The 25009-nt window shown below is 55.1% G+C and overlaps 1 protein-coding gene and 1 pseudogene across 1 annotated transcript; one reads left to right on the top strand and one right to left on the bottom strand.

Annotated features, from left to right (window-relative positions):
• LOC138101859 (uncharacterized) overlaps positions 1-25009 on the top strand; it is a 678931-nt pseudogene that overhangs the window by 227544 nt on the left and 426378 nt on the right.
• LOC138101882 (zinc finger protein 154-like) lies at positions 1454-9301 on the bottom strand. Its single transcript, XM_068999636.1, has 2 exons — positions 9182-9301; positions 1454-2332 (listed from the first exon to the last, which is right to left on the bottom strand). Exon 2 carries the CDS (start codon positions 2298-2300, stop codon positions 1557-1559), a length of 744 nt encoding a protein of 247 aa, XP_068855737.1. The 5' UTR covers positions 2301-2332; positions 9182-9301; the 3' UTR covers positions 1454-1556.

Here is a 25009-nt window from a genome sequence, read left to right as displayed (position 1 = left end):
GCTCTGACTTCCTCTTTTCCACCCTTCTCCCTATTTCACATCCCCTCCCCTGCCATTTCCAGCCCCTCGCCAGAGGAGTTTTGGAGTCCCATTCCCCCCTTTTCACCCTTTCCACCATTTTCCCCCACAATCCCCCAATCCCCAGCCCACTCCCGCTCAGTTTTCGGGTCCCATCCTCTGCTTTTCCCCACTTTCCCACCCCCTCTCACCCGTTTCTCCCACACTCTTCAGCCCCCTCCTGCTCTTCCTTTGAGGGTCCCCTCCACCTCTCACTCATTTTAAGGGTCCCATCACCCCTTTTTCCCCTTCTCCCCCCCTTTACCATCACATCCCGTCCCCACCGCTCACCCAAGAGCTCCCCGCCCGCAGCCGGGGGGGCTCCCAGCACCACCAGTGCCACCAGTACGGCCGCAGCTGCTGCCACTCGCCCCATGGCCAGCGCTGGCCACGATTTTGATTGGCTGAGGGGCTTTAGGGATGCTGCAGCCTCGCGGTGGGGTTTTTTGGAGGGGGAACCTCGGGGTGCTGGGCAGGTGGGAGCTCAGTTGTGCCCAGAAATGTGTCCCCAGGGACACGGGATCTCAGGGGTGCCCATGGCCTGGGGTGACGCTGGCCCGGTGCCAGGCACCCACCAAAGCCACTCTGCCCCTGCCCCCCGCAGCCGCACAGGGGAGAGAAAATGGAACCGAGGGTTCCTGGGTGGGGACAAGGACCGGGAGAGATCCCTCAGCAAACACTGGCACGGGCACAACAGGCTCTAATTAGAGATACTAATTAAATTGATGACACTGAAAAAATAAGAGCAGGAGAATGAGAAGGAAAAGAAGATCCTTAAACCACCCTCCCCCTCCTCCCTCCTTCCCAGGGGCTGTGGGGGCATCTCTGCATCCGGCACCTCCATCTTTGGAGCTGCCAGGGATTGGCTCTGCCAGACATGGAGAAAGCTTCCAGATCCTTCTCTCAGAAGCCACCTCTGAACCAACCCCGCTACCAAAACCAGGCTGTGCAAGCCCAATAGAGCCCCAAAACTGTTGACCCAGGTATCCAGGAGCTCAGCTGCACCCCAAAATGGGGATGGAGATGTCCAGGGGCTCAGCTTTGCCCAAAAACGAGGCCCCAGCTGAGGGCATTCTCTGCTTGGCTGAGTGCTGCCTGAGGGCTGGGGCTGCAGTAAGGGGGACACCCTCCTCCAAGCGGGGATGTCCCGTAAACGGGGGACCCCCACAAGCCCCTCACAACCCCCAGGGCTGGGCTGGCCCTGCCTGGATGCCGGGAGACACCAAAACCGCTCTGTCCCTGCCCTCTGCTACTGCACAGGGACAGCAAATACAAGGAAAGGCCCAGGAGCTGAGAGAAGGACCGGGAGAGATCCCGCCCCGAGCACTGGCACGGGCACAACAGAGCCAGCCTGGGCACAGGGAGGGAATTTATTACCAACCAAATCCCAGCAGCACAAGGAGAAGGCAAAGAAATCTCTCCAACACCTTCCCCCCACCCAGCAGGGATCACCCGGAACGGGGGTCACCAGGGCTCTGCCCCACGGGGGTCACTGGGGATCATCCAACGCCGATCCTCCCACGGGGGATGGAGCTGGAGCAGCGCACGAAGCTCTTCCCGCACTCGGGGCACTCGTAGGGCCTCTCCCCGGTGTGGATGCGCCGGTGTCTGATGAGGTGGGAGTTTTGATTGAAGCCTTTCCCACAGTCGGGGCAGCGGAAGGGCCTCTCATCCGTGTGAATGCGCTGATGTCTGAGGAGATCGGAGCTGGTCGGAAACCTCTTCCCACACTCAGAACACTCGTAGGGCCTCTCCCCAGTGTGGATGCGCTGGTGTGTCCACAGGCTGGAGCTCTGGCGGAAGCTCTTCCCACATTCTAAGCACTCATAGGGCCATTCCCTGGTGTGGACCACCTGGTGCTGGATCAGGCAAAAGATGCTGGAGAAGCTCTTCCCACACTCCCCACACTTGTAGGGCCTTTCCCCAGTGTGGATCCTCTGGTGTTTTCTCAGGCTGCAGCTCTGGCTGAAGCTCTTCCCACACTCCCCACACTCATAGGGCCTTTCCCCAGTGTGGATCCTCTGGTGTACCCTCAGTGTGCAGCTCCACCTGACGCCCTTCCCACATTCCAAGCACTTGTGGGGCTTCTCCCCACCCTGAGGCTTCTCCCCCAACACCAAGCTCTGCCTGGATTTCCGGCCACCTTCCCAGCCCAGGGGGGCTCTTTCCTCCTTGGATCTCTCTGGGCTGCGTTTGCAGCCCCTCCTCATGCGGCATCTCCGAAGCTTTTCCTCCTCCTCCATCCGGCCACACCTTGGGAATGACAAATCCTGAACTGGGGAAACAACAAGGGGTGAGCGCCTTGGGCTGGGGGTTCCTCCTGCCCAAGTCCATCCCTGGGCATCTTGTGTCTGTAAAAATCTCCAAAACACATAGACTCAGCCCAAAATGCCCCCAGACACCAAGACACAGACCCAAAACTCCCAAAACATCAAGATCCAGATAAAACACCCTCCAAAATATAAACACATTCAGCCCCCACAAAAAAACCAAAGCACCAACATGGAAACCAATAAACCTCAGAAACACCAAGATTCACCCTCGGGAAAATCGTGGATCCCCTTCCCTGATCACCTGCTGGATGGGGGGGGGGGCAACGCTCCTGGGGCTGGGGGGAGGCTGCAGATACAGCGAGTGCTGGAACCTTGGGGTGCCTCCTCTTCCTGCTCCTCCTCCTCCTGTGTCCCTTCTCTTCCTCACACTCCTCTTCCTCACACTACTCCTTCTCCTGCAGAATCCCACCTGCTGCTCCCACGGGCATCGTTTCACCATTCTGGTCTCCAGCCCTGCTCCTCCAGCCTTTCTCCTGCTCCCCCCAGGCCCAGCACCCAGCCCTGGCTCGCTCTGCCCCCCAGAGCTCTCGGATCGCACAGCACGAGCAGCGATGCAGCTGCGGCAGCTCGGGCTGGGGCAGCGCTGGGCTCTCGGCCGCTCCTGCCCGCACTCGGCCCCCGCCGCAGCCACTTCTGCCAGCACAGCACGGCCCGGCCCGGCCTTGGCGCTCCCCCCCTCCCACCTCCCCAAATTCCCCTGGCGGGGGGCGCCAAGGCCGGGCCACACGTGGGCTCCAGCTGGGGAGCGCCGGGCGCTGCGGCTCTGCCTGGCAACTGCTGAGTCACCAGCGCCGCGCCTTCTGATTGGCTGAGCGCTGCCTGAGGGCCGCGCCTGCACCAAGGGGGGACACCCTGCTCCAGGGGGGATGTCCCGAAAACCGGGCACCCCCAGCGAACCAACAACACCAACGCCTCCTTACAAACACATGCTCTGAATCTGCTCGGACACAGCCACACGCACTTGCACACAAGCAAGTGACAGCACAAACCAGCAGCTCCACAAAATGGCACTGACTGACACGAACTGCTGCTCAGCCAAGCTCCTGCTCAATTCCTCAACTTCCAGAACAACAACAAAGCCTGAACAGAACCATGGACATCGTTTCCTAATCAAAAGGGGACAATGTTGAGGCAGTTTGCACATTGTCCCAGAGCTAATTAAGGACATGGAAACCCAGCAGGGGGAAAAAGGGAAGTCGAGAAGGGGTCTCAGCAACAGCGGACGGATGGTGTTGGTGTGCTGGGAAGGGATTGGTTGAAGGGAGTGTGCAGGAATATGGTTAAGGCAAACAGCAGCAGGAGGAATCTATGTGGTAAGAAAGGAAAAGGAAGATGGAAAAGAGGAGGAAGAGAAAAAAGTGAGGAGTGGGGTGCTTTTCAGCACCATCTTATCCTCAACATTTGCCAGCTGATCCAGATCTTTTGTACCCCGCGTTCCAGGACAGGGAAACAAAGAAGTTCAGGATTTGAGGGGGTTGCTCTGTGGTGGGGAGCAGCAGGACAGGGCAGCATGGGCTGGGGGCCTGTGGGGAGCTGTGGGGCCGGGCCGGGGCTGTGGGGCAGCCGGGGCTCAGCGCCGGGCACTGCCTGACCCCAACACCCCCCGGGCAGGGCCGGCAGTGGCCCCCGGCCCCCAGGAGGCTGCGGGATGTGGAAGGATCAGGATTTTCTTTCATCAATCTTGTTTGGGTCACTGGAGAAATGAATGATTTTGCAGAAAGCTCAGCAGCTGTCAGAGGATGAGCACCCACAGGCACTGAGGGGGCTGCAGGAGAGGCACAAGAAGCCCCTGCAGCACTTGGCCAGAAAGGCTCAGCAGGGCAATGCAAGAAGGGATGAGCAAAAGGCCAAGGTGAAGGCAAAGGCCATGGCAGAGTTTCTACAGCCCCCCAGGGATGAACCGCAGGGCCCAAGGGGGCCCCAGCACCCAGGGGACGGCGGCGGCCACAAGCACCTGGCACAGGCATTGCCCTCCTCGGCACGGCAGAGCCCACCCAAACAGCCCCTGGCAAGGAATCAGGGGTCCATCTGCAGGCCAGAAGGACACTGCAAGCACAGACAGCAGCACCCTCAGCACCAGCAAGTCCACCCCACATGGACATGGATTGTCAGGGCTGGCAGAGCTCCCAGCAGACCAGGGACCCACCGCACCAGAGCCCTTGAGAACATTCAGGGCGCATCTGGATCGAGACGAGGCCGCTCCTGATGGACACAGGGGCCTCTCGATCCACTCCGAATCTGATACCTAAGGGGGGAAATTGTCAAGAAGTTCCTTGATTATTCAGGGAATAAGTGGGAAAGATGAGCAGGGGTGTTTTATTCAACCACTATCAGTAGATGTGGGGGATGGGTTTGAAGCGCATCAATTTCTGTTTGCTCCTAATTGTGATTGTAATTTACTGGGAAGGCATTTGGTGGCTGAAGTGGGAATGCAAATTCATATTGTCAAAGGAGATACAGAGGCTAATGCTGCTGGACCTTTGTGTCAAATGTGTGCGAAGGCCTCTGCTGAAGGGAACCCAGAAGTGTGGGCAGCCCCAGGGAAATAGGGAAAATCAGATATGGAGCCTCTCCAAATTCCTCTGAAGCATCCAGGACAAGTGGTGTCTAAAAGCAATACCCTGTTCCAAGGGAGGCAAGGAAGGGGTTACAGCCTCTTACTGAGTCCCTGCTGCTAAAGGCAGCGCTTCTGGAGCCAGGCATCTCTGCCTACAACTCTCCTCTCCTGCCAGGCAAGAAACCCCATCATGGACACCAGAAGGAAAGCACAATTGTCAAGGCTTCAAAAGCAGATTAACTGAGCCTCCTGCCCTGGCCCTCCCAGACAGGGAAAAACCATTTGAATTGCATGTGGATGTTAATCAGGGCCATGCCAAAGGAATTCCTGGGCTCAAATGTTTCACCCAGTGGCCAGAGAGTGGCCTCATTGTCTGCAGAATTGTGCAGCCCCGGCTTTAATGGGAACTGAGGCCTGAAAACTGACAGCAGCAGAATCTCTCATTGTTCAAGCCTGGCATCAAGGTAAAGCTTTGTTAACCAAAGGAGCCTCTAAATGGATGAGCACCGCTGGCTTCTTACAGAATGAAACTTGTTGGATGGAACAGGAGGATTCAGAGTTGAGGACAGGGCAAGGGTTGAACCCAGCCTCCTGTTTGAACGGCCCTGGACACGGGGCTGGCAAGAAACCCATGGCTGCAGTCAAGTGACAGAGCTCCAGAGCCGGCCTAGGAGAGATTGACCAGACATTCCCTGGCCTGAGGGAGAAAAGGTGTTTAGGGATGGGTCTGCAAGGGCAGCAGAAGGGAAAAGAGTGACAAGACACGCTGCTCTTAAGGAAAGGGAAGGAGACAAAGCGCAGCTCAGCGCCTGCATGCTCAGCTCAAAGGGCCGAGCTGGGGGTGCCTGGAAGAGCCTGGCACTGAAATGCCCTGAGCAGGAAGGCTTCAATATCTTCTGCTAACAGCATGGCAGCTCACAGCGGGGCAGAAGCATTTCCAACTGCTTCAGCAATCCCTGCACCAGTTCTTAAGGCATGTTTGGAACAAACAATTCCAAGAGATGGGATTGTGGAAGCAATAGACTCAGACAGGGGAACTCATTTTACAGGAATGACCCTTCAGGCTGTTCTGGCTGCTTTAGGAACACAGTGGGACCTCCAAACGCCCTGGCACCCCCAGAGTTCGGGTCGGGTGGAAAGAATGAATGGGGAAATAAAGAAACACCTTCTGAAGCTGCTGAGAGAAACCAAGATGCCACGGGTACGGCTGCTGCCATTGGCTTTGGCAAGAAGAAGAGCCAGACCCAGGGCAGATACTCAATTATCTCCCCTGGAACTGATGTTTGCAATTCCTCACCCTGCTCATTCCCGACTTAGTGGGGATGGAGATAAGGGATGTCTGTTTCAAGCAGTCTGTGGCCAGAATCCTGTCTCTTCTGAAAGCTCTTCCACAGGAAGCTCGGCTGGCACAGACCCTGCCTTGGGACTTTGCTGCCCACAGCATCCAACCAGGACATCGGGTCCTGCCTGAGGAGTGCAAAGAAGCACCACTGGTGGCCAAGGGCGTGGCCCATTCCAAGTGTCCCCGAGCACAGAAACAGCCGCCAGCACAGCTGAACACGGGGGGACCCCTCAGCCTCGCCTCAAGCTCTCGGAAGCCCCGCGGATTTGCACTCCCCGGCTGCAGGAGGAGCAGGCCAGGCCGCCACTGCCCCTGCACAGAAGGGGCCGCAGCAGCAGCCAGGGCTCCACAGCGGGGCAAGCCCCGGGGGCTGCCCACAGATCCTCTGCTGAAATTGTCTGGCTGGGCACCTCCTCTGGCATCTCCAGGCACTGGGGGCCAATCCTCGCTGGCACCGGGCGAGCTTCAGAGCTTTCTGTGCCTGCACTCGCCACAGCTGCTGCGGGAGACAGCGGGAGAATTCCACTCTGGCTCTCAGTTACACTCACACTCTGGGCTGGGCGGGATTCGATTGCTGGAAAATAGACCAAGTTCAAAAGTGTTTTAAAAGTTTATTTCTCTACTCAGGCTTGCTTTGCCTCTGCCTTGGCGAAAGGAATTTTAAAGTGTTTGTTAAGGGATGTTACAGCACTCAGCAGAGATGAGCTTAACATCTCAACAGACTGGGAACAGCCCAAAAGATACCCAAAAGATAACGCCCATCAACAAAACATCAACGCCCATCAGCAAACATCAAGGAACAGCTGCCCCAGACACTGCCCCCGGCACAGCTGGAGACCCCTGCTCTGGAAAAGGCTGAGAAGGAAATCAAGGAGTGTGGACCTAATGAACATCAGAGGCCAAGCAATCCGGGGCCAATAGGAAACCAAATACTAAGAACTGCCCAACTTGGAACCAATGAACATTAAACCTATGGATTTCGATGGGTTTAGACTGCATCAAGGTGAGGAAAAATAGACTAAAACTCGTGTGCCATGGAATGATTTTCTCTGCACACCCGGGCTCTGTGTGGATGAAATGATTTCTGTTGCACATCCTGGCCACAATGAAAGTAATGCCTTGATCCTCTAACACTAAAAAGGTCGTTGGAGAGTTTTTGTTCTTCCCGCAGTTTCTGTGACAGGATTACACCATTAGAATGTTCTTTCTTAATAATTCTACTTTGATATTGTCAGTTGGGTTTGGGCCAGGGGTGTGAGAGTCAATTTTTAGTCTGAGGAGAAGAACCAAAAATCTTTACTGCTTTGGATTTTTCTGTGTATGTGTGTGCGTGTCTGTTAGTGATGGCAGAATTTTGGAATGGGTTTCTCGATGTTCACCTGTAGGCTGCACTTTGCAAAACTGGAAGAGCTTTAAAACTGACCCTTTTCCTCATAAACAGTTAAAAAATATTTTTAAAAAAAGGGGAAAAAAAAGCCGCTTTTGGGGGGGCCCATAGGTGAGCCACCTGATGGTTGCCCTGGAAGAGAAGCTTCCTTCCAGGCAGCCAGCAGAGGAGCTTTAGAAATGCAAATTAACTCTGCTGCGGGAAGTGTGCACAATGTCCCAGGCTCTCCTTGCCTGCCAGAGGAATTGGGCTGATTCCCTCTGCCCCTCACCCCCAAGCTCTGCCTCCCTGCACAGACGGAATTTTCATCGCTAAAGGCAGAGCCCACACTGAGCATCTCGGACTCTGCAACAGAAATCCCTGAAGCTGCAAAGGAAAACAGCAAACGGAGAATGTTGGGAGAACTTCACTCACAAAAGCGGGGGGGAATCATCCCTCTCCCCACTCCAACATCTGCTGGCACTGTCTGGGTTATACAGGGTGCGTTTGACCACTGGGCTGCTTTTGCTGCCACAAGGTCAGCGAAATCACTTGGGAATCCAAGGATGTGATGATTTAATCAGAGAAAAGAGGTCAATTGATGCATCCCTGGCATTTCTGGGAGCGCCCAAAAATGGGGAAAAGATGAACGGCCACCAGAACAAATCCTACAACACCATGGAGCAGCCCCTGGGAACCCGAACAAATTCATACCAGGTGCCAGAGAACCCAGTGATCATTTCAATGCATCATTAGATTACAAGCTGTCCTCCAAATCATAACCAAGCACACAGCTCCAGCTCCTGACCTTCTCACCCACCAATCCACTCCCATGAGCAACGCCACATTTCACCCTGGGGTGGCATCAGATTCTCTCTCAGCAGAAGGACCAGGAGGTTGTGGAAAATTAAAGGACTCAAAGTGCTCTTGGCAAAGAGATGGCCAAGGAAAAGTGGGGAAACAGAGAACAAAGGAAATAAAACTTCACAGAGGCATGAATATCGGATGTTATACAAAGTGGGGGTGCACATTAAGGGGCACATGCAGCAGGCGCATCGGGAAGTCTGTACCTTCCAAGGACCTCAGCCAAGGGGGAAAGGGACACGGAGATGCGGCCGGGGAAATCGGCATAAAAAGGAGGCTGCGTCCTCCAACACTTGGACAGACCCCACGGGAAATGCCCCGTGGCCTCTCCCTTGCTCCAGGAATAAAGTTCCTTTTACAGGACTCCTCCGGCTCCTCTGGGGACACAAACCTCTGGCCACGGGAACTTTCCCGCACACTCCCGCCGACGGGGCAGCCACCTCTGTCCTACCCACAGCAGCCGGGACGAGCCAGCGCTGCTCCGGCACCGGCTCCTGCCGAGGCAGCAGCGGCAAGGAGAGCGCGGGCAGCCGCTCCCGCAGCGCCCTCACGCCAGGGCGAACACGGCGCCCACACGGCACAACGAACCCGCCCCAGCCCCCTGCCGCCCCCTCCGCCCGCAGCCAGCCCCGAGCCCCGCCAGAACCGAGCGCGGCTCCCACCTGCGCTGGGGCCGCCTCCGAGCTCCGCCGCCGCCTCACCGGGCTCCGGCCGCCGCCGCCGCTCCCGGGCCCGCACAGACGCTCCGCCAATGGCGCCTCTGCTGCGCCACGGCCGCCCTGCCGGCGGCTCCGGGCCCGGGCTGCTCCCCGCTCCGACCAATCAGCGCGCCAGAACCACGACTGACGGCAGCACCGCCCAATCGCAGCGAGGGGCGGGCTCTGCACACGGCCCAGCCTCGCCCCGCGCTCCCAGCGCCCCCCGGGCTGCGTGAGGGGAAAGCCGCAGCTGAGGAACAGCCCTGGAACGGGCCCGGCCCGAGCCGCCATTCAGCTGGGAAGGGAAACAAAGCTCTCCGCTGCTCCCGGCCCGACTTGCCCAGCCCTGCGTGTTGGGTGCCTCCGGCTCCTTGGGAAGCCCTGCGGCCTCCCGACTCCCGCCCCTAATTCGGAGCATCAGTGCATGGCTTTGATTTCGTTGTTCAGGCTTGGCTATGGGCTGTCCTTGTCTGCTGCATTTTCTGGGTTCCTCTTGGATCCTTTGAGCAACAGGCTGTGCCCCGGGAGGATCCTTTGTGCTCCTTTGTGACAGAGGAGAACCTTCCAGGCGGTTCTTGCGGGAGCTGCTGCTGTGATGTCACGGGAACGCTGCCGCGTCCTCGCCGTGTTCCCGTTGCTGTGGGCACGGAGCCCTCAGTGTCCAGAGCGGCTCTGGGCGCCCGCTGGTTGCCGGAGGATCCTCCTGCCCGAGGCATTCTCAGCAGCCAGCCCAGCCCCTGCCGGGTGTCCTTCTGTGCTTGCAGGGGTACAGTCTGCCACGTGTGCAGCACGGCCAAAATGATTCAGCAAGCGGTTGCTGCAGTTTGCACTCTGTACTCTGTGGCTTATTCGGGGTATTTTTTAGCCCACTTGGCACGTAAGTCGAGGTTTTCCCTGGCTGCAGCGTCGGTGCCTTCGGGCTTGCTGTGTGCTTTCTGTTCTCCCACTGGAACTGAGCTGCCTTTGTAACCAAATTGCCATTAAGACACCGCTGGTTTGGGAGAGCTCCTGCTGCCAGCTGCAGCTGAAAAAGGGGGTGTCTGCAGCCAGCGGGGCGTGCACAGCATTTGCAATGGAGCCGGGGGGGTTCTGTTCCCTCAAGCGCAGAGTCTGTGCCAGCGGAGCCTGGAACTCCCTGCGTTGGCTGCTGCAGCCAAGAGCTGACACAGCCCAGGATTCTGTGCTGTTCTCTTGCTTGCTGTGCGAAGGGACTGTGGCTCCTGGAGGGATGTTGTGGAAGCAAAATGCTCTCTCAGGGTTGCCTTGCTCCGTGGGAGTTCCCACCACGGGCAGGTTTTTCCTAACAGCATCTGGTTCGTGTTGCCTGTCCCGTTGCAGGGCACCTCACGCGTGGATCCCGAGCAGCTCCTCCTTCGGTGAGTGGGAAAGGAACCTTTGGTGGTCAGAATTGTGCAGAGAGTTGTGAGCTTGGCGTGTGGCAGTCGAGCACCAGCCTGGGAGGCTGAAGGAAAGTTCCTGCCAGTGTCTTTGCAGCAGCCGCAGCAGCAGCAGCAAAGGGATCCCTGGCACTTTTCTCCTTCTCTGCTGAAGAGCTTTTGAAGAGCTGCAGGTCTGGTTTTGCAGGCAGAAGATTGCTTGCTGGCTTTAGCCATGGTGGAATATGGAATGCCCAGCAATAAGTGGCAATGTCGACTTTAGCCCCTTCCTAGTTTGAACATCTCCAAATCCCATTTCTGCTTAGTGCAGCTGGATGTGTAGCTGAGGATAAATAAGGCAATAACTGAGATAGAACTTCCCGTCCCTCACGCTACCATCTGTCCACAGGGCACAAAAGCAACATCAGCTCCTCCTCTGGCTCCCTGTGCTTCCAAAGAGGAGGCCAAAGAGGAGGAAGACAGCAGTGAACTTCCCGCTGTTCTGGGGGATGATGGTGAACTTCCCTCTGTCCCGGGAGATGAGGGCAAACATCCCACGGTTTGGGAATACAACAGTGAAGCTCCTGTGGTGTGGGGCGAGGATGGTGGACATCACCCGGTGTGGGACGAGGACAGCGAGGCTCCAGTGCCATGGGACAAGGACGACGGACATCTCCCAGCGTGGGACGAGGACAGAGGACATCCTGTGATTTGGGAAGAGGAGGCTGCAATTCTCCCGGCATGGGAAGAGGACGGCAAACATCCCGTGGCTTGGAAAGAAGACCAGGAACCTGCTGAATTTTGGGAAGAGGATGGGGAACCTCCCTCTGCTTGGGAAGAGGACACTGAACCTCCCTCTGCTGCGGGATCCTGGGCTGAACAATCTGACAGCAGCACAGCCCTGCAGCCAGAGGGCAGAGAGGAGTGGTGCCTGATGCAGCTGAGTACGTCTGCTGTGCTGCTGTGTGCCAGAGCAGGGTGCTGCGTGTGTGTCTCAGCATCAGCTGCACCCAGGCTTGCTGTGCAGCTGAATGTCACAGAGTCATTTATTGTCCTTGCCCAGCTGAGAGCAAGGGGCTCCCGGCCCCAGGGAGTGGGGCTGCATTTTGGCCCTGCTGCAAGGCGGGGTCTCCATCTGGGAGGGAGCGTCTTCCATGTGGTTTCTTTCAGGGAGCACCGTGAGCGTGGGGGAGCCTGCCGAGAAATACCTGGAACTGGAGCAGGTTGGCCAAGGGTAAGTGCACGGCAGTTACTTCTGCACAAGCAGGGGCCAGGTATTTGCTGGTGCAGTATCAAGTGAGAAGCCAGGCAAGCTGCAAACAGCTTCAGACACTGGGCCACGATCCTGCTGTCTCTCAGTCCTGACCAGAATTGGTAACTGTGGTCAGAAGGCATCGTCAGAGGCCCCTGAGGCTGGCAGTGTCCTGCCTGCAGCAAGGAGCAGGACCTGGAAGATCTTCTGTCCCTGGAATGTGATTGCCTGAAAGAGCAGCTCACCATCTGGTGACTGTCAGAAAACAGTTCTCAAGAAGATTCCTTTCAAATAGTTTGCTTCCAAAAATATCCACCGGTCAGGATTATCAACATAACAGTTTAGAAACAGAAACCAGAGATGAACTAATAAGTGCTCTTTTCAGCACAGGTAGTAAGCCCTGTACATGCAGTAACAGACACAGAGCTGCTGCACTGGAGGGGAAAATGCATCAGCTGCCTGATGGCAGGGCCCTTGTGGATCCTGCAGCTCGTAGGCAGGAAATGGAAAAGGATGAAATACATTCTTCTCCTGTTCTTTAGACACCTGCTCCCACCCTAGGTTTTGGACTAAAGTAATTCAGTGTGGACATTGGGGATTTGCTCCAGCCCTTTTCCTTCATGTTGGGCCCCAGTTTTGTCTCACACACCTTGTGTGGCACAGGGCTGGTGGCTGCTGCGCTGCTGTTTGAAGGGTCGATGCACCCAGGTGTTTTGTAAACGCTGCAGGCAGCAGAGATCTCCTGTCTGGGCTGGCTTTCACTCCCAGGGCCTAAAGCGCTGCTTCTTTCTTCTCTGCTGTTCTGTCTCCAGGGCTTTCGGAACCGTTTATAAAGGACTCGACAGGGCCACTGGAGGAGAGGTCAGTGTCACCACGCCCAGCGCGTCAGGCAGCTCTTGAGGGCTTTCCCCTCTGCTGGGAGCTGTGGCTGCAGCTTTGTGGGGCCAGCAGAGCTTTCCTGCACAGGCTGTTCCTCTGAAGGCACAGCAGTGTCAGCCTGCAGAGCACGGCTGGGACAGACTTGAGCCTTCTGAAGTGCCCAAAGGAATGCAAGGAGGGCAGCGGTGTCTGTCAGAGCAGGACACGCTGGCTTGGTCTTCATATCTGAAAACATCAGTGCATCAGCTGGTGGAGGCTGAGGCCTAATTTATCTTCATCCCAGCCTCGGACAGAAACACTGTTTAGCAGTTTTTCCATCCTGCGTTTCATCTTCCAAGAGTACCTCAAGACCTAATTAAGGAGAGATCCTTCTTGGGATCAGTTTGGGGTTTTAGTCCTACTGCAGCTGTTCCCAGAGAGAGGGAGAGGAATGAGAAGATGGATGTGCAGAGCAAAGCTCTCTCCTAAACGCTGCAGCTGTGTTTGGGTCTGGTGTCAGTGACAGCCCGTGACAGGGATCATCTGAGCAATGTTTGTGCGTGTTTGCTCTGTTGTGCAATCCCAAACAGAGCAGTTGCGTTTGAAATCATGACCAAATCCCCCAGGATTGCTAAAGGGTTCCTGGCTGTTTTGCTCTGTTTTCACAGAACCAGAATTACTTCCTGCTTGCAAAATGTGTTTGAATGATAATGAGAGTGGTGGTAAACTAAGGCGGTTTGAGAAGACTGCAGGTGCAGAGAATGCTGTGAGAGCTTTGAGGCTGAGAGCTGAGGGCCCATTTCTGCAGAGCTTCCAAGGCCAAATGTCTCTGGCCCTGTGTCCTGTAAGCGGCCCCGCAGCGAGCAGAGAAATGGGCTGTGGGAATGTCACTTGCTGAGCCCGGGTGTCCCATCCCAAGGCAGTTTGGCACAGCCCAGCTCCGTCGCTCCGCAAAGACTCGCTCCGTGTTTGCTGCGGCCTCCTGCCCCAGACTCCTGCAGTTCAAGGGCTGCAATGTCCTTTCAGGTGGCCATAAAGAAAATGAGTCTCAGAGGGCAGAACAGGGAACAAGCTGTGAATGAGATCCTGGTCCTGAAGGACAAGAAGAACCCCAACATTGTCAGCTCTTTGGACAGGTGAGTGCTTCAGCTCTTATCCCGTGCACGGGCCCTGCGTTAATCTCTCCTGGCATCCGCAGTCTGTAGCCTGTTTTGAAAAAGCCTCACCCGGCCGTAGCTTCCCAAAACAACAGCCTGTCAGTTCACTCCCTCCGTGTGCTTTTGTTGCTTTGGTTTGGTTTTTCCTTCAAGCTGACCCAGTTTTCTGGGTCTTACAACAAGTGCTGATAGACCCTGGCAGACATTATTTCCCTTGGCTTCTCCTTCCCAACTCTTTTCCATTGCTGCAGATGCCAGGAAGACCAGGTTCTTGTTTCCAGAAATGCCTCATTTGCCCATTTTGCATTGGCCCTGCCTGTTTCTGAAGGCACTTGCTGCAAGGTTTTCCAAACACTTGACCACTTTTGTCCTAAGTGCTGCACGGCCTCCTGCCCTGGATAACTCTGGAAGTTGTGTTGCCTTGTTCTGGAGGGAACGGTGGAACTGCTGAGTTCAGATGCTGAACCAGCTGGGGGCAAGTGTTGTGGTTCCACATTGATCTGGGCTGCTGCTAAACTGCATTTTTCACTTGCTTGCCATCTAAGGCCTCTCCTTTCCCACAGGCGTCTCCTTCTCCTTTAGACTGTGCAGATCCCAAGGACTGTGCAGCCTGGCAGGAATGTCTCTGCATCGGATTCTGTCCTCATTTACAAGTGACCTGGAAACAAAACTCCACTCGAGGCTTTTCCATCGGGGAATTGAGCAGTGCGCGTTCATCTCCATGCCATTGTTTGCCTCTTCCAGCTTCCTTGTTGATGAAGATCTCTGGCTGGTGATGGAATACATGGATGGAGGAACTTTGCAGGACGTTGTCAGACAGACACGCATGGCTGAAGGAGAGATGGCAGCTGTCAGTCGGGAGGTGAGGGATCCTGCTCGTGCTTCCCATGGACACAATGCTCCTTCCAAGCAGGGCCTGAGAACAGGAGTGGCTCCATGCTCAGAGCTTTGTTTCTGTGTTGTTTTTATGAGCTGCAGAAGAAAGAGCCTCTGAAGTGAACGGCTTGCCAGTGTCACTGCACTTCCACTCTGCTCTTGTCCTCTTTCCTGCTGTTGTGGGACTCTCTGTCTTTTTTGATTTGATTTGCTGTTCTCAGCTTTGCCTTGAACCATTTGCCTGGAGCTTGTCTGCACTGCACTCCTGGCCTGGCACAGCAAAGCTGCTGCTGGCAGAATTCTAAACTGTCCTTTCTTGTGGGATTGTGTATTCCGGCCATGGATTTCCACCCTCGTGTTTCTTGCTCTCTCTCAGTGTCTGCAGGGCCTGGATTTCCTCCACTCAAACCGGGTGATCCACAGAGATCTGAAGAGCTCCAACATCCTTCTGGCCACGGACGGCTCTGTCAAGCTGGGTGGGTGTTCCTGGTCAGGCACGGCGCTCCCGGGCTGCAGGTGTGGGGCTGCTTCCCAGTGACGGCCAGAGCCCCACAAGTGCTGCTGGTGGTGGTACCCGGCCCCTGCTGCCAGCTGAGAGCGGCTGCCCCATGCAGAGAGCTCCGGAGAGGAGCAGGGTGTCAGCAGTGGCTTTGCTCTGGATATGGCCCTTGCAGAGGGGCGGGAGTTGGAATCTGAAGCTTCAAGGGAATCACTAAAAGCCACTGCATGAAAGCTGAGGGTTCCTTTAAGGGTCCACTTCCGTCTTGCCTTGGCTACAGCCCTGCGGACTTTTCCAGCTGGATTCAGCAGTGCATTCTCAGACTGAGAGTGGGCAATCTTTGTGCTTGGTTTCCTCATTCCAGCTGCCTTTGACAGTGTTTGTTTCTGTCCTCAGCTGATTTTGGCCTCTGCACTCAGCTGAGCCCTGAGCAGGAGCAGTGCAGCTCCATGGTGGGCACTGCTCACTGGATGGCCCCAGAGGTTGTGACCAGTTCTCCTTATGGCCCCAAGGTGGACATCTGGTCCTTGGGCATTGTGACCATCGAGATGGTGGAAGGAGAACCTCCTTACTTTGAGCACACGGCGGCCATGGTAAGAGGCAAATTTCCCAGAGTTTGCAGAGGCCTGTGAGCACAGAGGGACCCCGCCTTGGGAGGAGCAGCCGGAGGGCTCTGCCCATCGGGAAGGGAATTCCCAGAGGATTCGAGCCTGAGCACAGACAAATATTCTGCAGTCTCCAGAATTTGCTTTGGGTTTTAAGTTGTTGCAGCTCTTCTGTCTGTGAGGATGACCTGAAAACATGAAGCCAGAGCATCAGCTCTAATCTTATCTTGCAGAAAACCCCAGACCAACCCCAAACCCCACACCCAAACCCAACAAGTTTTTGAAGGAGTTTCTGAAAGAGGTTCTGCGAGATGAACTCCCCCTGACTCTTCTCACTGGGAAACTTGTCTAAAACATGAAGATGATTGTTTAACATCCCCATAGTCTAACATATTTCTTTCCTAGCCCAAGCTACTTTCTCCATGTCACCAAGGCTGAGCTTTCAGCAACCCAAACCTCGGGTTCCTTGCCTGGCAGTTTCTGGGATGGAACATCTTGAATGCATTTACTTGAGTGTCAGTGGCACTGCAGGGATGCATTTGATGTAAGAATCCTTGGAAATACCACAGGCAGACCACAGTGACTCTTGCAAATGGCCTGTAAAGCTGGTGTCCGTCTTTGGAGAAGCAAAATGGGTTATTTCTGATGGAGGTTCCAACTAACAAAGTCAGCCAATGACATTGGCTCTCAAGGCAAGATCATCTGGATGTTGGAATGGCTGTGGCTACAGCAGCATTTGGCTTTTTTGGTTGGCATAGAAGAATGAGCTCTGAGCAGCATCTCTGCCAGGGTGGAAAGTGTCCCTGGAGACTGGGGCTGAGAAACCGGGGTCGCTGTGAGCACTCGTGGGTGTGAAGGAAGCTGGCAGAGCTTTTTCAGAAGTGTTTGCTTTCCGCGCAGGCTCGCTGTCTGATCCGGCAGAACGGGACCCCGCAGCTGCAGGAGCCCAGGCGCCTGTCGGCTCTGCTGCGGGACTTCCTGGAGTGCAGCCTGGAGCGGGACGAGGAGCGGCGCTGGTCTGCCCAGGAGCTGCTGCAGGTGGATGTGAAGCGGCTGCAGGGGAAACAGCAGCGCGAGGGAGGGGTTTTCTCCTGGGGCCCCCTCCAATAGTGTCCAGTCTCGCTGCTTTTCACATGCAAAGCCAGCAGAATCCTCGCCTGGTTTGGCTTGGCAGGGTCCTTTCCTGGTCCTCTGGACCAGGTGCCCCGCAAGGAGCAGGGACATCTTCAAGCAGATCAGGTGGCTCAGAGCCCTGCCTGACCTGAGCCTGGATGTTTCCAGGGAGGAGGCACCTCCCACATCTCTGGGCACCCTCTGCCAGTGTTTCCCCACTCTTCTGATAAAAAAATTCTGCCTCAGATCTAATCTGAGCCTGCTTCCCTCTCCTGAGTTTCAAACATTCCCCTCTGTCCTGTTGCAACAGAGCCTGTGAGGAACTTGACTTGGGAAAGTAACAGTTGATTTCTTTCTTTTTCATCCTTTGGGCAGCACCCATTTTTATCATCAGCCAAGCCTCTCTCCAGCCTGAGCCCTCTGATCGCTGCAGCAAAGCAATTGAAGGAGCAGCGAAGGACGTGAAGCACCTGGGGCCAGCTTTTTGTTATAGTAGTTAGGACAAGTGGTTAGTTACGGTAGTTAGCACTGCTAGTTAGTTATGGTGGTTAGGACAGCCTGGTAGTTATGGCAGTTTATTGAATAAAAGCTCTGTTAAACCTCAAGTCCCTTGACGTATCCCTTCCTTGTTCCCCCGTGACTCAGCTGCCCGGAGCAATGCGAGGGGAGAGCGGGCCCAGCCTTGCCCAGAGCTGAGCCCCAGCAGAGCCCCGGCAGAGCCCAGAGCAGCCTCAGCATTGGCAGAGTCAGCCTGGAAGGAGGCGCCTGGAGCCTTCTCGACTGCAGCCGACTCTTGTTTACAAACCGCGTGGGGTGGGAATTGCCACTGGTTCTGCAAGAGGGCAGAGGGGGCCCGGGGAAGGCCCAAAGGCAAGGGACAAAACCCGCCCAGTGCTGGAGAAAAAACACGCCTTTTTCCCCTCCTACGTCGGCCAAAACACTGAATCCTAAACCAAGTCAAACGGGGCAGGGGAGGAGCCCAGGCCCTTCTGTCCCTGCAAACCAAAGCTTCCCTTGCACGGCTCTGAGCCCCAGCCCCGGTGGCCCCGCGGGCGTTGGTTTCTGTCGGGCTCGCTGCCGCCAGCCCAGGCCCAGCCCGGGACAGGGCGGGCGCTGGAGGCTGCGGGCGGGGAGATGCGATCCCGGGACACGCATTCGGTGGCACCTGCGAGCGCAAGCAGGGGAGGGGCGCCAGCAGTGACGGGGGAAAGGAATAAGGTGAATGTGACTTAAACAAGCCAAGCCTGTGAATCTGCTTTAGATAGGGCCAGGGAGCTGTAGGTAGGAAGGAGTGAAAGAAACTATCACTTCCAGAAAATGTTACTGATTGCCATGGACTGCTGCTCAGCCAAGGCCATGTCAAATTCCTGAACTTAAAGAAGAAGAACAAAGACTCAATGGAGGTATTAATACTGCTTTGTTTTACTAAAACAAACAAAACGGGTGTGTGCATATTGGAGAGCAGATCGGGAAGTCTGAACCTTCCAAGGAACAGTCCCGGGGACAGAGCAGCCACCTCTGTCCTACCCACAGCAGCCGGGACGAGCCAGCGCTGCTCCGGCACCGGCTCCTGCCGAGGCAGCAGCGGCAAGGAGAGCGCGGGCAGCCGCTCCCGCAGCGCCCTCACGCCAGGGCGAACACGGCGCCCACACGGCACAACGAACCCGCCCCAGCCCCCTGCCGCCCCCTCCGCCCGCAGCCAGCGCCGAGCCCCGCCAGAACCGAGCGCGGCTCCCACCTGCGCTGGGGCCGCCTCCGAGCTTCGCCGCCGCCTCAGTGGTGGTTCCCAGTCACCCCCAGTATGATCCCGGTCACTCCCAGCATCATCCCAGTCGCTTACAGTCACTCCCACTGTTTTCAGTATGGTCCCAGTCATTCCCAATAAGATCCCAGTTGCCCGCAGCGTGGTCCCAGTGGCTCCCAGTCACACCCAGGATGGTTGCTTTCACTCTCAGTAAGAGTCCAGTGTGGCTCCAGTCATTTCCAGTATGAACCCACTGTCTCGGTTTGAAAGACAGGTGTCTGCTAAGGAAGGCAGAAGCCTCCCTTGGAGTGGCAGATGTAACCCCTTTCCCTCTGAGTTATTATAATTTTGAAATCAAGGGTCTTTAGGCAAAGATGTGGGAAATAGGAATAACAGTTCTTTACTATATATATATATATATATATAACTAGTCAAACAAAACAACAACAACTATGGCAGTAACAGCAAACACAAACCCAGTCCCAGCCTTCTCGGCTGTCAGGCTATTTCCCCTCGGGTGCAGTTCCGCTCGCAGCCGACAGGGATCGCTGGCGGCTCCCGGTGAGCAGGGCAGGTGCGATGGTTCCCCCGCGGCTGCAGGGGGCGCTCCGGAGCGAGCTCGGGGAGCACGCGGCTGCTCTGGCGCCCTGGGATCCCGGGGAAGGGTGGAACAAAGGAGCTTCACAAACCGGTGGGCAGCTGGTCCCGGAGTCTCGGAAACAGCAGGCTGGACTGGTAGGCTGGAGCGGCAGGCACAAACACAAATCCCGGGTGGCAGACGAGATGTATCCAAAAGGGGAACCCCCCGGGGCTCCAGGCAGGCAGGGTAAGCACGGCTACAGCGTAGCGAAGGCTCGAAGCAGCAGCGGGGCGGGCGGCCACAGCCCAGCCTCCAGCAGGGCAGGGAAAGCAGCTTTGGGATCCCCGGTGTTGTTCCCAGCAGAAAGGAAAGACGCCGAAAACGGGAACCAGCAGCTCTTCTCTCCGCGGCTTCTCTCTCCAGACGCTGAGAGCGAACTGAACTGCCCGCCAGGTGAGAACAAAAGCCTGGCCGGGCCCTTTTGTCTTTCTTAAGTATGGCTATCTCCTCTCAAGTATGGCCATTTATCTCCTAGCAACATGCTATGGGAAAAAATTCCTTTAACAGAAAAAAACTAGGACTAAACTGAAACCCCAACACCCACTCACTCCCTGTATGATTGTATTTGCACCCACTGTGGTCCCAGTTGCTCCCAGTGTCTTGGTTTGAAAGACAGGTGTCTGCCAAGGAAGGCAGGAGTCTCTCCTGAAATGGAAGAAAAAGAAATTACAACCCCCTTCCCTCTGAATTATTATAATTTTGAAATTAAGGAGCTTTATAGACAAAGATATGAGGAACAGGAATAACAGGGTAATATATACTAATATATATACTATAATATATAATATATAATTTATACTAATATATATCTGTATGTGTATAACCAGTCAAACAAACAGCAATAACTATGGCAGTAACAGCAAACAATCCCAAACCCAGTCCCAGCCTTCTCGGCTGTCAGGCCCTTTCCCCTCGGGTGCAGTTCCGCTCGCAGCCAGCAGGGGCGCTGGCGGCTCCCGGTGAGCAGGGCAGGTGCGATGGTTCCCCCGCGGCTGCAGGGGGCGCTCCGGAGCGAGCTCGGGGAGCACGCGGCACTGGTGGCCTGGGATCCCGGGAAGGGATGGAACAAAGATTTCAAAAACCCCCTGGACAGCCGATCCTGGTGTCCAGCTGGACCCTCGGGAACAGCAGGCTGGAACAGCAGGCACAAGCACAAATCCCGGGTTTCAGACGAGATGTATCAAACTCCGGAGCTGCGGTGGGAACCCCCGGAGGTCTCGGCAGGCAGGGAGAGCGGGGCTACAGAGTAGCGAAGGCTCGAAGCAACGGCAGGGGCGGGCGGCCACAGCCTGGCTCCCAGTGGGGCAGGGAAGGCGAGCTTGGGATCCCCGGGTCTCCCTGGTACAAGGAAAGCAGCCAAAGAAGAAGCCTCTCTCTCCATCCAAACACTGGGAACTGACTGCCCGCAAACCCAGGTGAAAGTGATGCACCCCTGCCGCTATAACCAGCTCCTTTGTTTTCCTTAAGCACCCAGTAATTTGTCCCCCTGCCAACATCTATGGGGAAAATTCCTTTAAGAGAAAAAGAAAGTAGGAGGAGAACTCCTAAAACCCCAACATTGGCCACCCCAAATTTTTCCATACTAACATGTTACATGAAACGGAACCCTTTTAACCATATAAATACATGCATCACCCGAATTATATACGTATATACATGCTGATACTGATTCAAGTACAGAGCCATGGGTAGTTCATCCTAAAACAAGGTCCCCTTGAGGTATGCATCGGGTCTCTCCATCCTTTTGCATCACCCACCAGGTGCAACCTGGTCCCTGAGCGAAGACAACCCCACAGATGGGTTTGTCTTTGCTCGAAGCAGAATTAACCCAAACAGTTTTTCCAAGCATACCTCTCATGTGCACCACTGGAACCTTATCCCCGTCTGTTGTTTGTAGGGGTTTGGATTGGGCAGGGCCTTCTCGGCTGGTGGATCCTCGGGTGTTAACTAACTTGGTGGCTCTTGCTAAATGCACCTCCCAGTTTTTGAAAGTCCCCCCCACCCAGTGCCTTCAAGGTTGTTTTAAGCAATCCATTACATCGCTCAACCTTCCCAGATGCTGGTGAATGGTAAGGGATGTGGTACACCCACTCAATGCCATGTTCTCTAGCCCAGATGTTTATAAGGCTGCTCTTGAAATGAGTCCCATTATCGGACTCAATTCTCTCAGGGGTACCATGCCTCCAAAGGACTTGCTTTTCGAGGCCCAGGATGGTGTTCCGGGCAGTAGCATGAGGCACAGGGTAGGTCTCCAGCCATCCAGTGGTGGCTTCTACCATTGTGAGCACATAGCGCTTGCCTTGGTGGGTTTGAGGCAGTGTGATGTAATCAATCTGCCAGGCCTCCCCATACTTGTATTTGGACCATTGCCCACCATACCACAGGGGCTTCACTCGCTGGGCCTGCTTGACCGCAGCGCATGTCTCACAATCATGGATGACCTGGGAGATACTGTCCATAGTTAGATCCACCCCTCGATCTTGTGCCCACTTATAGGTGGCATGTCTGCCCTGATGGCCTGAGGCATCATGGGCGCATCGAGCTAGGAACAACTCTCCTTTATGTTGCCAATCCAAGTCTATCTGGGACACCTCTATTTTTGCAGCCTGATCTACCTGATTGTTGTTACGATGTTCTTCATCAGCCCGGATCTTGGGGACGTGAGCATCTACATGACAGACTTTCACGGGTAGCTTCTCTACCCAAGTGGCAATGCCTTTCCACTCCTCAGCAGCCCAGATTGGTTTTCCACTGTGCTGCCAGTTTGCTTTCTTCCACCTTTCCAGCCAACCCCACAGAGCATTGGCTGCCATCCATGAATCAGTGTAGAGGTAGAGCTTTGGCCACTTCTCTCTTTCAGCAATGTCAGGAGCTAATTGGACAGCTTTGAATTCAGCAAATTGGCTCGATCCAACTTCTCTTTCAGTAGCGTGTGCAACTTGTCCTGTGGGGTCCATACGGCGGCTTTCCATTTCCAGCCAGCGCCTACAATTCGGCAGGAACCATCAGTGAAGAGGGCGTATTGTCTTTCACTCTCTGGTAGCTCGTTATATGGTGGGGCTTCTTGGGCATGTGTCACTTGCTCCTCTTCTTCTTCAGAAGATAATCCAAAAGTCACACTTTCCGGCCAGTTCGTAATTATTTCCAAGATGCCAGGGCGACTTGGGTTTCCAATTCACGTGCGCTGCATGATGAGGGCAATCCATTTGCTCCAAGTAGTGTCGGTGGCGTGATGCATGGAAGGAACCTTTCCTTGGAACATCCACCCCAGCACCAGTAGTCGGGGTGCCAGGAGGAGTTGTGCCTCTGTGCCGATTACTTCTGAGGCAGCTTGGACTCCTTCATAAGGTGCCAAGATCTCTTTCTCTGTGGGAGTGTAGTTGACTTTGGACCCTCTGTAGCTTCAGCTCCAGAATCCCAGTGGTCAGCCCCAAGTCTCACCAGGCACCTTCTCTCAGAGGCTCCAGGACAGACCATTGCTCCTGGCTGCAGAGTAGAGCACGTTCTTCACCTCTGGTCCTGTCCTGACTGCGCCAAGGGCTACGGTGTGAGCAATTTCCTGCTTGATCTGGGCAAAGGCTTGCTGCTGTTCAGGGCCCCAGTGGAAATCGTTCTTCTTTCAGGTAACTAGGTAGAGAGGGCTCACGATCCGTACTCAGGAATGTGCATTCTCCAAAAGCCTATGGCACCTAGGAAAGCTTGTGTTTCCTTCTTGTTGGTCAGTGGAGACACTGCTGTGATCTTATTGATGACCTTGGTGGGAATCTGATGTCATCCATCTTGCCACTTTACTCCCAGGAACTGGATCTCTCGGGCAGGTCCCTTGACTTTGCTCTTCTTGATGATGAAACCAGCTTCCAGGAGAATTTGGATGATTCTCTCTCCTTTCTCAAATACCTCCGATGCCATGTTTACCCACACAATGATGTCATCAATGTACTGCAGATGTTCTGGGGCCTCACCCTCTTCCAGTGCAGCCTGGATCAGTCCATGGCAGATGGTGGGACTGTGCTTCCAGCCCTGGGGCAGTCGGTTCCAGGTGTACTGCACGCCCCTCCAGGTGAAGGCAAACTGAGGCCTGCACTCTGCTGCCAGAGGAATAGAGAAAAAAGCATTAGCAATGTCAATAGTGGCGTACCACTTTGCTGCTTTGGACTCCAGCTCGTACTGGAGCTCCAACGTGTCGGGCACAGCAGCGCTCAACGATGGAGTCACTTCATTCAAGGCACGATAGTCCACAATCTCCATTCCCCGTCAGACTTGTGCACAGGCCAGATGGGGCTGTTGAAGGGTGAGTGGGTCTTGCTGACCACCCCTTGGCTCTCCAGCTTGCAGATCATCTTGTGGATGGGAATCACAGCATCTCGATTTGTCCGATACTGCCGGCGGTGCACTGTCAAGGTGGCAATTGGCACTCGTTGCTCTTCCACTTTCAGGAGCCCAACTGCAGAAGGATCCTCTTGATGCCATGAAGCTTTTTGCCTTTTCTTTTATACCCCTGTTATACCTTTTTACAACTTCTGTGTTCCTAGTGCTTTTTCCCTGCATTCTTGGACTTGTTTGTTAAGCTAAGAGACTAAACATTTTAGAAGCTTCGTAGCTAGAGATCAGTGTGCCCCAGACCCCAAGGTCCTCTCCAGAACACATTCTGTAAACCAAGATAGAACCATCCAGGGGAAGGTTCCTTGGGGAGGGGGGCTCACTTGAGCCTCTCATTGGGGAATCTTTGATAGATATGCTAATTAGTAAAACCTATAATGATATACCCAATTTGGGGGGAGAGAGACAGAGAGAGACTCAGCAGAGTGCATCTCGATGCATATGACCTGGACATGTGCACCTAAAGATCCTTAAAATAAATACCAAGGTAAAATCCCTTTTCCCCTTCTAACCGTGTATGACTCTTGATTTTAAGACCAGGAAAAGGCATCACTCTGATAGTCCAGGAAGGGTGTTCAATTGCCTAATGCCCTCTGCCTCCACAGCAGCAATCCCAAATATCCACCTGAGTCCTTTTGGGTCTTTGTAATAGCCATTCCGAAGGAATTCTATGCCCAGAATACACGGGGCCTCTGGGCCAGTCACAATCGGATGCTTTTGCCACTCTTTCCCAGTCAGGCTTAACGCGGCGTTTGGTGCTCGAAGCACGAGCTCTGGCGTGCCCCAGGTCAGAGGCAGTCCAGCTGCGTTACTTCTGTGCGTCACAGAACCGACTTCAGGATCAGGAAAAGAGCTGCTTGCTGGGCTAGCTAGCCGGCTTCTCGGCAGAGGGAACATGGCAGGAGCCGATGGGATCGGCTCACGTTAGCTCGGAGACAAAGGAAGAGAGAGGCTGTTCAGGTTTGACTTGTAACAGGTTTATTGTTAGCAGTTTCGCTACCCAAACGAGCTCGGAAGGCTGGAATCCCATGTGTTGGTATGTGATGGGATTGGTGGGATCGCCTACTGAGGCTTTTCCCTCAGTTTTATAGGGAATTTGAAAACCCTGGTGAAAGGGGAAACAACCAATGAGTTACAAGCCAGGGGGAGGACACAATGTCACAAGAACCACTGGGGGGGAAACCGAGAGGCGGGAGTTATAACAGAGCCAATGAACGACTGAGTAACCGAGAATTTTCCCGAACCAAGGGAGGCGGCTTGGACCCGGGCACCGCCCAGGGGGTGCAGCTTAG

Source organism: Aphelocoma coerulescens, unplaced genomic scaffold, assembly GCF_041296385.1.
Source record: "Aphelocoma coerulescens isolate FSJ_1873_10779 unplaced genomic scaffold, UR_Acoe_1.0 HiC_scaffold_56, whole genome shotgun sequence".
NCBI classification, from domain to species: Eukaryota; Metazoa; Chordata; class Aves; order Passeriformes; family Corvidae; genus Aphelocoma; species Aphelocoma coerulescens.
Note: the sequence above shows the minus strand (reverse complement) of the source record. Positions and strands in the feature narration are given on the sequence as shown.